The 11,619-nt window shown below is 46.9% G+C and overlaps 1 protein-coding gene across 1 annotated transcript; it reads right to left on the bottom strand.

The window, feature by feature from the left end:
- Window positions 1-264: 264 nt before the first annotated feature.
- LOC129837462 (acidic amino acid decarboxylase GADL1-like) lies at window positions 265-11,262 on the bottom strand. Its single transcript, XM_055903632.1, has 4 exons — window positions 11,084-11,262; window positions 3,392-3,533; window positions 2,653-2,841; window positions 265-2,581 (listed from the first exon to the last, which is right to left on the bottom strand). Exons 1-3 carry the CDS (start codon window positions 11,146-11,148, stop codon window positions 2,668-2,670), a joined length of 381 nt encoding a protein of 126 aa, XP_055759607.1. The 5' UTR covers window positions 11,149-11,262; the 3' UTR covers window positions 265-2,581; window positions 2,653-2,667.
- Window positions 11,263-11,619: the final 357 nt, after the last annotated feature.

Below are 11,619 nucleotides of genomic sequence, written 5' to 3'. Positions count from 1 at the left end.
ATCAGAGGAGTGGGTTAAACCACACAGAGATCCATACCAGGCTATGAAGAGGAAGTCTGTAATCAGAGGAGTGGGCTAAACCACACAGAGATCCATACCAGGCTATGAAGAGGAAGTCTGTAATCAGAGGAGTGGGTTAAACCACACAGAGATCTATACCAGGCTATGAAGAGGAAGTCTGTAATCAGAGGAGTGGGTTAAACCACACAGAGATCTATACCAGGCTATGAAGAGGAAGTCAAAAGATACTCGACAACAGCCTGATTCAGTAAACAAATGGTTTTATTTTCACTGACAAAGAAAATAAATAATTCTCAGTGAAACCTCATTGGTGCTGAACCATCGACAAAAAAACAAACCACATACAGGCTTTTTTCAGACAACATATCTGAACAAAATGCTATTGGAACAAAACAACACGGGAAAACAGAATGTCTTGCAAGAATACGATATGATGTATACTACAGAATGTATCCTAGTATTGTACACAGAACTCCATACATGTTTAAAGTAAACACCATTCTCTTTGATGGCAGGCTACAAAACAAAACACCTTCCTTTTAAGCCAACTGGTATAATGCATTATAAAGCTGGTATGATGCATTATAAAGCTGGTATGATGCATTATAAAGCTGGTATGATGCATTATAAAGCTGGTATGACGCATTATAAAGCTGGTATGATGCATTAAAAAGCTGGTATGATGCATTATAAAGTTGGTATGATGCATTATAAAGCTGGTATGATGCATTATAAAGCTGGTATGATGCATTATAAAGTTGGTATGATGCATTATAAAGCTGGTATAATGCATTATAAAGCTGGTATGATGCATTATAAAGCTGGTATAATGCATTATAAAGCTGGTATGATGCATTATAAAGCTGGTATAATGCATTATAAAGCTGGTATGATGCATTATAAAGCTGGTATAATGCATTATAAAGCTGGTATGATGCATTATAAAGCTGGTATGATGCATTATAAAGCTGGTATAATGCATTATAAAGTTGGTATGATGCATTATAAAGCTGGTATGATGCATTATAAAGCTGGTATGATGCATTATAAAGCTGGTATGATGCATTATAAAGCTGGTATAATGCATTATAAAGCTGGTATGATGCATTATAAAGCTGGTATGATGCATTATAAAGCTGGTATGATGCATTATAAAGCTGGGATGATGCATTATAAAGCTGGTATGATGCATTATAAAGCTGGTATGACGCATTATAAAGCAGCTGTAATGCATTAAGACTGGTTTGACCACTTAAATCGTCTTATTATCGTCTCGTAGTAATGACTCAACAACAGGCATTTTGAGTCCGTTTAAAACAAGTAAGAAAGCATTTCATCTGTTGGCTTTAAGTAACGTGTTGCTGAAGAAAAAAACGTTTATAAAACAGAACAACGGAAGCCATTTTAAGATCTGTCTGATTCATGTAGGTGGACTCACAGTATCCAAGCACTAGGTGTGCTACATATTATTTTTTTAAATTATTTTAAAATCAAGTTAGTTAATGCGTGTGGAAGAAAATTCTTCAAAAGAGAAAATCCAGAACTAAAGAACTAAAATACATTTAAAGCTCTTTCCTGACATCATCACTATTCTCTAAAGATCATATATTAATCTCATCAAGTAATATACATATTTTAATATTATATAAATCTCTTACAATCAATCGGTATCGCTTAAAATAGTATCTCCTAAAATCTCTTCAAACATTTCAACTTTTACTAAAAGTTGCACGCCTTGTTACCTAACTAGCAGTTATATTATAACAGTATTACACATTACCCTGAAAAAGCACATCAACATAAAGGATAATGACTTTGAGTTTTTTATTGATCTGAAATTGGTTTCAATAAAGAGGTTGAGCCCTCAAACCGTCAACAAGCTACTGTGTCTACTGTCTCGTGGACTGACACACTGCCTGTCCTCAGAATTACTAATGGAATCGATAGTGAGCAGAAGGAACAGGAAGTTGTTGGAGCACTTTATGGAGACGGGCAATGGAAGGATGATACGCTGAGACTTCGGAACAACCCTGGGGCACCAAATAAGAGAACAGGTTCACAAACTTCTTAAAGGATGTTTGGAAACTTCTTATAGGACGTTTGGAAACTTCTTATAGGATGTTTTTGGAAACTTCTTATAGGACGTTTGGAAACTTCTTATAGGACGTTTTGAAACTTCTAATAGGACGTTTGGAAACTTCTTATAGGACGTTTGGAAACTTCTTATAGGACGTTTGGAAACTTCTTAAAGGATGTTTTTGGAAACTTCTTATAGGACGTTTGGAAACTTCTTATAGGACGTTTGGAAACTTCTTAAAGGATGTTTTTGGAAACTTCTTATAGGACGTTTGGAAACTTCTTATAGGACGTTTGGAAACTTCTTATAGGACGTTTTGAAACTTCTTATAGGACGTTTGGAAACTTCTTATAGGACGTTTGGAAACTTCTTAAAGGATGTTTGGAAACTTCTTATAGAACGTTTGGGGTACCACCTCTTCCGTTTCACTCAGTTTCAAAACATGATCTCCTGTTTCATGACCCATGGGTTTTGTTCAAAATGGTACCCTATTCCCTGTATAGTGCCCTACTTTCGACCACGGCTCATTGAGGGAATAGGGTGCCATTCTGTAGGTATTCTCCGTGGGATCATAAGTCCATCCCCAGGCTGTGTATTTGGTCCAGCAGGAAGTCCATGTCTTGTCTGCTGACCTGAGGGCTAATGATGATCTGTCTGAAGAAGTTAGCCTTGTCTCCATGGGGCTGGTAGCCTACCATCATAGAGCCCTTCTTCATCATGCGCTCCTTAACCACTGGCGCCACCTGGGGGTAGGGAGTAGTACATACACTGTGAAATGGTGGAACTGGAAGTTAACGTGTCAGTATTCCAATAATCTCTCCTTCCTCATGAAGTAAACACTCATTCATGTGTGAGAACATTGGATCGGTGTTTCCATGTACCAGTCATTACCTTTCAAATCCACGAATTCATGACAGAAAGGAGAGATTATTGGGACATAACCAAAGTCAAGTTGAAATTTAGTCTCCACACACTGATCTAAGGTCCATTTCTGCATGGATTGGATTGGAGGATTATGGTCCTGCTTGACATCTGGTGTCAGTGGTGGGATCTGAACCCACGCCTCTGATAGAGACTGGAGCCTAAATCCTCATGGTTAGCTAACTATTGTCTCATTCATATCCTGTGAAATGAATGTCTTTTCTGTTTTTCAACATTAATTAATTCCTGAATTCAATTGTATTAACCTTTTTATGTGTTATTCATGACAGGGCTTCTGTTAACGTTGAAAAACACCCACAGGAAAGGAGAGGATAGTGTTCTGTATATGAGGGGATGTCCTCTCTGACTTACCGCATGGACCTTTTTCCAGAACTCAGGTCCATCAGTCATGTCCCTCAGACTGGGAGGAATGTACCAGAAACAGACGTTGGTGTACTCCGGCTCCATCACAAGACGGAATCCATCTCTCTTCTTGATCTCCTCTGCCAGATATCTATCAAAGAGAAGGAAGTTAAGAGTGTCAGAAATAATTATATTCCACAACCGTACGAAACCCCTTTCAGGCTCTAAGAGTTTTACCGAGCGTTTTTTCAACAGTGCAAGACTGCAATGTGTGGTCTAGTCTGTCCAACACAGCACTCCTGCTCCATAGTCTTAGACAGCCCTACCTATTGTTTACCAAGGGAATTACTGCAATGTCTTTCCTGTTGTCTACGTTTACAACACAGCAGTAGTCCTCCTGCTATCCTCTAGACCACCACTAGAGGTCCCTGTCCTCCTGCTATCCTCTAGACCACCACTAGAGTCCCTGTCCTCCAGCCAGACACAGCAGTAGTCCTCCTGCTATCCTCTAGACTACCACTAGAGGTCCCTGCCCTCCAGCCAGACACAGCAGTAGTCCTCCTGCTATCCTCTAGACTACCACTAGAGGTCCCTGTCCTCCAGCCAGACACAGCAGTAGTCCTCCTGCTATCCTCTAGACCACCACTAGAGGTTCCTGTCCTCCAGCCAGACACAGCAGTAGTCCTCCTGCTATCCTCTAGACCACCGCTAGAGGTCCCTGTCCTCCTGCTATCCTCTAGACTACCACTAGAGTCCCTGTCCTCCTGCTATCCTCTAGACTACCACTAGAGTCCCTGTCCTCCAGCCAGACACAGCAGTAGTCCTCCTGCTATCCTCTAGACTACCACTAGAGGTCCCTGTCCTCCAGCCAGACACAGCAGTAGTCCTCCTGCTATCCTCTAGACCACCACTAGAGGTCCCTGTCCTCCTGCTATCCTCTAGACTACCACTAGAGTCCCTGTCCTCCAGCCAGACACAGCAGTAGTCCTCCTGCTATCCTCTAGACTACCACTAGAGGTCCCTGTCCTCCAGCCAGACACAGCAGTAGTCCTCCTGCTATCCTCTAGACCACCACTAGAGGTCCCTGTCCTCCAGCCAGACACAGCAGTAGTCCTCCTGCTATCCTCTAGACTACCACTAGAGGTCCCTGTCCTCCAGCCAGACACAGCAGTAGTCCTCCTGCTATCCTCTAGACCACCACTAGAGGTCCCTGTCCTCCTGCTATCCTCTAGACTACCACTAGAGGTCCCTGTCCTCCAGCCAGACACAGCAGTAGTCCTCCTGCTATCCTCTAGACCACCACTAGAGGTCCCTGTCCTCCAGCCAGACACAGCAGTAGTCCTCCTGCTATCATCTAGACCACCACTAGAGGTCCCTGTCCTCCTGCTATCCTCTAGACTACCACTAGAGGTCCCTGTCCTCCAGCCAGACACAGCAGTAGTCCTCCTGCTATCCTCTAGACTACCACTAGAGGTCCCTGTCCTCCAGCCAGACACAGCAGTAGTCCTCCTGCTATCCTCTAGACTACCACTAGAGGTCCCTGTCCTCCAGCCAGACACAGCAGTAGTCCTCCTGCTATCCTCTATACTACAACTAGAGGTCCCTGTCCTCCTGCTATCCTCTAGACCACCACTAGAGGTCCCTGTCCTCCAGCCAGACACAGCAGTAGTCCTCCTGCTATCCTCTAGACCACCACTAGAGGTCCCTGTCCTCCTGCTATCCTCTAGACTACCACTAGAGGTCCCTGTCCTCCAGCCAGACACAGCAGTAGTCCTCCTGCTATCCTCTAGACTACCACTAGAGGTTCCTGTCCTCCAGCCAGACACAGCAGTAGTCCTCCTGCTATCCTCTAGACTACCACTAGAGGTCCCTGTCCTCCAGCCAGACACAGCAGTAGTCCTCCTGCTATCCTCTAGACCACCACTAGAGGTACCTGTCCTCCAGCCAGACACAGCAGTAGTCCTCCTGCTATCCTCTAGACCACCACTAGAGGTCGCTGTCCTCCAGCCAGACACAGCAGTAGTCCTCCTGCTATCCTCTAGACCACCACTAGAGGTCCCTGTCCTCTAGCCAGACACAGCAGTAGTCCTCCTGCTATCCTCTAGACCACCACTAGAGGTCCCTGTCCTCCAGCCAGACACAGCAGTAGTCCTCCTGCTATCCTCTAGACCACCACTCGAGGTCCCTGTCCTCCAGCCAGACACAGCAGTAGTCCTCCTGCTATCCTCTAGACTACCACTAGAGGTCCCTGTCCTCCTGCCAGACACAGCAGTAGTCCTCCTGCTATCCTCTAGACCACCACTAGAGGTCCCTGTCCTCCAGCCAGACACAGCAGTAGTCCTCCTGCTATCCTCTAGACCACCACTAGAGGTCCCTGTCCTCCAGCCAGACACAGCAGTAGTCCTCCTGCTATCCTTTAGACTACCACTAGAGGTCCCTGTCCTCCAGCCAGACACAGCAGTAGTCCTCCTGCTATCCTCTAGACTACCACTAGAGGTCCCTGTCCTCCAGCCAGACACAGCAGTAGTCCTCCTGCTATCCTCTAGACTACCACTAGAGGTCCCTGTCCTCCAGCCAGACACAGCAGTAGTCCTCCTGCTATCCTCTAGACCACCACTAGAGGTCCCTGTCCTCCAGCCAGACACAGCAGTAGTCCTCCTGCTATCCTCTAGACCACCACTAGAGGTCCCTGTCCTCCAGCCAGACACAGCAGTAGTCCTCCTGCTATCCTCTAGACTACCACTAGAGGTCCCTGTCCTCCAGCCAGACAGCAGTAGTCCTCCTGCTATCCTCTAGACCACCACTAGAGGTCCCTGTCCTCCTGCTATCCTCTAGACTACCACTAGAGGTCCCTGTCCTCCAGCCAGACACAGCAGTAGTCCTCCTGCTATCCTCTAGACCACCACTAGAGGTCCCTGTCCTCCAGCCAGACACAGCAGTAGTCCTCCTGCTATCCTCTAGACTACCACTAGAGGTTCCTGTCCTCCTGCCAGACACAGCAGTAGTCCTCCTGCTATCCTCTAGACTACCACTAGAGGTCCCTGTCCTCCTGCCAGACACAGCAGTAGTCCTCCTGCTATCCTCTAGACTACAACTAGAGGTCCCTGTCCTCCTGCTATCCTCTAGACTACCACTAGAGGTCCCTGTCCTCCAGCCAGACACAGCAGTAGTCCTCCTGCTATCCTCTAGACCACCACTAGAGTTCCCTGTCCTCCAGCCAGACACAGCAGTAGTCCTCCTGCTATCCTCTAGACCACCACTAGAGGTCCCTGCCCTCCAGCCAGACACACCAGTAGTCCTCCTGCTATCCTCTAGACCACCACTAGAGGTCCCTGTCCTCCAGCCAGACACAGCAGTAGTCCTCCTGCTATCCTCTAGACCACCACTAGAGGTCCCTGTCCTCCAGCCAGACACAGCAGTAGTCCTCCTGCTATCCTCTAGACCATCACTAGAGGTCCCTGCCCTCCAGCCAGACACACCAGTAGTCCTCCTGCTATCCTCTAGACCACCACTAGAGGTCCCTGTCCTCCAGCCAGACACAGCAGTAGTCCTCCTGCTATCCTCTAGACTACCACTAGAGGTCCCTGTCCTCCAGCCAGACACAGCAGTAGTCCTCCTGCTATCCTCTAGACTACCACTAGAGGTCCCTGTCCTCCAGCCAGACACAGCAGTAGTCCTCCTGCTATCCTCTAGACTACCACTAGAGGTCCCTGTCCTCCAGCCAGACACAGCAGTAGTCCTCCTGCTATCCTCTAGACCACCACTAGAGGTCCCTGTCCACCAGCCAGACACAGCAGTAGTCCTCCTGCTATCCTCTAGACCACCACTAGAGGTCCCTGTCCTCCAGCCAGACACAGCAGTAGTCCTCCTGCTATGGAATATGAATGACAGTCATCCAATATGCTGTATCAGAAATAAGTCCGTGTTCATGGGGGAAATTAAAAGGAATGGTCCTCCCTCATGTTAGCCGGCACCGACCGCCCTACTGTATCCTATACAGCACTAGACACGTGAATGGAGTCGAGTGAGCAGTGGGCTATTAGTAGCAGTCTGAAAATAGCCTGGTCGTTGTCTGGCCTCGTGTCGTATAACCCCCTATCTTGGTCCCACATACCCCCTGCAGACAGTAGGTCCTGAACTGTAAACTTGACCACAGGTCATCTGGATCAGAATAGATGGGGGTGTGGGGGGGGGGGCAGCTAAAAAGGCCACACAGAATAGATGGGGGGGGGGGGGGCAGCTAAAAAAGGCCACACAGAATAGATGGGGGGGGGGGGCAGCTAAAAAGGCCACACAGAATAGATGGGGGGGTGGGGGGGGCAGCTAAAAAGGCAACACAGAATAGATGGGGGGGGGGGGCAGCTAAAAATGCCACACAGAATAGATGGGGGAGGGGCAGCTAAAAAGGCCACACAGAACAGATGGGGGGGTGGGGGGGGGGGGGCAGCTAAAAAGGCCACACAGAATAGATGGGGGGGTGGGGGGGGCAGCTAAAAAGGCAACACAGAATAGGTGGGGGGGGGGGGGGGCAGCTAAAAAGGCAACACAGAATAGATGGGGGGTGGGGGGGACTCTAAAAAGGCCACACAGAATAGATGGGGGGGGGGGGGGGGGGGGGCAGCTAAAAAGGCCACACAGAATAGATGGGGGGGTGGGGGGGGGGGGGCAGCTAAAAAGGCCACACAGAATAGATGGGGGGGGGGGCAGCTAAAAAGGCAACACAGAATAGATGGGGGGGGGGGGGGGGGGCAGCTAAAAAGGCAACACAGAATAGATGGGGGGGGGGGGGGGGGGACGCTAAAAAGGCCACACAGAATAGATGGGGGGGGGGGGGGGGCAGCTAAAAAGGCCACACAGAATAGTTAAGGAACCCTGGACCTGACATAGAACCTGGCTGCCCTCCAAATATACAGCTTGATTTCTAGGACCTGCTTGAATTCCCTGCAGTCGATGCCAAGCCCGTTCTGTCTGTATTCTCCACTGTACGCCTGGTCAGAAAGCTGTTGAGATGCTGTGGTTGCTGGTGTAGAAGATGTATCATTCCTCAGCCTGGGTTATATCTATTAGGAGGTATCTCAGGTGTAGGTTTTAACTCCGTAGTTACACTGCTATTACTCTTGAGTGTATTGGAAAAACCTAGCTGTTTTCCATAGTAATGTTACTGTGTATAGACCAGAGGGGGGGACCACAGTGTAGAAGATGTATCATTCCTCAGCCTGGGTTATATCTATTAGGAGGTATCTCAGGTGTAAGTTTTAACTCCGTAGTTACACTGCTATTACTCTTGAGTGTATTGGAAAAACCTAGCTGTTTTCCATAGTAATGTTACTGTGTATAGACCAGAGGGGGGGACCACAGTCTAGAAGATGGCCTCCTGTCCTCTTGGAGAACTACCGGGTGGCTGTGCAGGCTTTTGCTCCAGCCCTGCTCTAACAGATAGGATTCAGATGACTCAGCAGGAGTCTGCATACCTTAGTAGGTCTTCATGGTTGGCCATCTTTTGCTCTACAGTCTATTTGTAGCTAGCTACTGCTTTGGTATTTGGGACGGAGACACTGAGAGCAGGAAGCACTGGACAGATACTAATTACATTCAATGCAGAGCCCTTCCCATCACTCTGTACCCCCCCCCCCCCCAAAAAAAAAACATTTGATCAAGCAACTTAAAAACACAATGAAACCATTTTAATCAAAATACATTAAAATATAAGATTTGGCATCAATCCCAACCCTTTTTGCTATAACGTTAAAGTAGGCCAGCGTGTAGGTGCAAGCTGATGGACTGGGCTATTAGCTGATCAGACAGGACCAGACAGTCTGAGGGGGTCAGTCATGGATGGTGTAAACTAATGGACTGGGCTATTAGCTGAACAGACAGGATCAGACAGGACCAGACAGTCTGAGGGGGTCAGTCATGGATGGTGTAAACTAATGGACTGGGCTATTAGCTGAACAGACAGGATCAGACAGGACCAGACAGTCTGAGGGGGTCAGTCATGGATGGTGTAAGCTGATGGACAGGGCTATTAGCTGAACAGACAGGATCAGACAGGACCAGACAGGATCAGACAGTCTGAGGGGGTCAGTCATGGATGGTGTAAGCTGATGGACTGGGCTATTAGCTGACCAGACAGGACCAGACAGGACCAGACAGTCTGAGGGGGTCAGTCATGGATGGTGTAAGCTGATGGACTGAGCTATTAGCTGAACAGACAGGACCAGACAGGACCAGACAGGACCAGACAGGACCAGACAGTCTGAGGGGGTCAGTCATGGATGGTGTAAGCTGATGGACTGGGCTATTAGCTGACCAGACAGGATCAGACAGGACCAGACAGTCTGAGGGTGTATAGTCATGGATGGTGTAAGCTGATGGACTGGGCTATTAGCTGACCAGACAGGATCAGACAGGACCAGACAGGACCAGACAGTCTGAGGGGGTCAGTCATGGATGGTGTAAGCTGATGGACTGGGCTATTAGCTGACCAGACAGGACCAGACAGGACCAGACAGTCTGAGTCATGGATGCTCCAGGATCATGTTCAAGGGCGGCAGGTAGCCTAGTGGTCAAAGCGTTGGGCCAGTAACAGAAAGGTTGCTAGATCGAATTCCCCAGCTGACAAGGTAAAAATCTATCGTTCTGCCCCTGAACAAAGCAGTTAACCCACTGTTCCTAGGCCGTCATTGTAAATAAGAATTTGTTCTGACTTGCCAAGTGAAATAAAGGTGAAATAAAGGTGAAATAAAGGTGAAATAAAGATGAAATAAAGGTGAAATAAAGATGAAATAAAGGTGAAATAAAGGTAAAATAAAGGTGAAATAAAGATGAAATAAATGTGAAATAAAGGTGAAATAAAGGTGAAATAAAGGTGAAATAAAGGTGAAATAAAGATGAAATAAAGATGAAATAAAGGTGAAATAAAGGTGAAATAAAGGTGAAATAAAGGTGAAATAAAGATGAAATAAAGGTGAAATAAAGATGAAATAAAGGTGAAATAAAGATGAAATAAAGGTGAAATAAAGGTGAAATAAAGGTGAAATACATTTATAAAAGGGGCCAGTAGAGGGCTGGGAGCTTGACTGTTGCTACGGTGCAGACGGCCTGCCACTACAATGTACACTAAAGCTCATACATTAGTCCAGCACTGTACGCATTTCACTGGACCAGAGCACAAACAGATCTGGGACCAGGCTAGATAGATGAGTCTTCTATTAAACAGATCTGGGACCAGGCTAGATAGATGAGTCTTCTATTAAACAGATCTAGGACCAGGCTAGATAGATGAGTCTTCTATTAAACAGATCTAGGACCAGGCTAGATATATGAGTCTTGTATCAAACAGATCTGGGACCAGGCTAGATAGATGAGTCTTCTATCAAACAGATCTGGGACCAGGCTAGATAGATGAGTCTTGTATCAAACAGATCTGGGACCAGGCTAGATAGATGAGTCTTCTATCAAACAGATCTGGGACCAGGCTAGATAGATGAGTCTTGTATCAAACAGATCTGGGACCAGGCTAGATAGATGAGTCTTCTATCAAACAGATCTGGGACCAGGCTAGATAGATGAGTCTTGTATCAAACAGATCTGGGACCAGGCTAGATAGATGAGTCTTCTATCAAGTCTTTTGGAGGAAAAAAACAAAAGAGAAATATTTTTTGTTTGTTTGTTTGTCATAAGACTGTCATTCAAACTGACCTGGCCATAGCGAGGGCTCGGTCCACTCTCTCTTCCAGACCCTTGGTACCGATGGCTTTCCACATCAGCCAGAACTTGAAGGCGTCGGGCTTGCGGCTACACTGTATGGACTTGTCTCCCGTGTCATAGCTGACGTCATAGAACTTATCCTGCTGGAAGAGGTAGGAGGCCTGGGCCGAGTGACACCGCTGGAGAAGATTCTAGAACAATGAAACACAGAGAGAGAGAACATATAAGTCTCTGGAGCAGAGTCTGGATAACGACGAAGAGCTGGGAGGAGGAGGAGGAGGAGAAGGAGGGAGAGGTATTTTGGTATTTTATTAGGATCGTCATTAGCTGTTACGAAAGCAGCGGTTACTCTTCCTGGGGTCCACACAGAACATGAAACATGACATAATACACAATATTAATTAATACAGAACATTAACAGACAAGAACAGCTCAAGGACAGAACTACAATAAAACTCATTCTAAAAGGCACACGTAGCTTCCATATCAATACCAATACATACACACACACTATCTAGGAGGAGGAG

The sequence above is a fragment of the Salvelinus fontinalis genome, chromosome 38 (genome assembly GCF_029448725.1).
Source record: "Salvelinus fontinalis isolate EN_2023a chromosome 38, ASM2944872v1, whole genome shotgun sequence".
In the NCBI taxonomy this organism is placed as follows: domain Eukaryota; kingdom Metazoa; phylum Chordata; class Actinopteri; order Salmoniformes; family Salmonidae; genus Salvelinus; species Salvelinus fontinalis.
This window is presented reverse-complemented; position numbering and strand designations above follow the sequence as displayed.

Coding starts and splice junctions, on each gene's coding strand:
- LOC129837462 (XM_055903632.1), bottom strand. CDS start 11,148: ATGTGGAAAGCCATCGGTACCAAGGGTCTGGAAGAGAGAGTGGACCGA. Junction 3,534..11,083: donor CGAGCCCTCGCTATGGCCAG/GTCAGTTTGAAT, acceptor TCTCTTTGATAG/ATATCTGGCAGAGGAGATCA. Junction 2,842..3,391: donor TCTGGAAAAAGGTCCATGCG/GTAAGTCAGAGA, acceptor CCCTACCCCCAG/GTGGCGCCAGTGGTTAAGGA.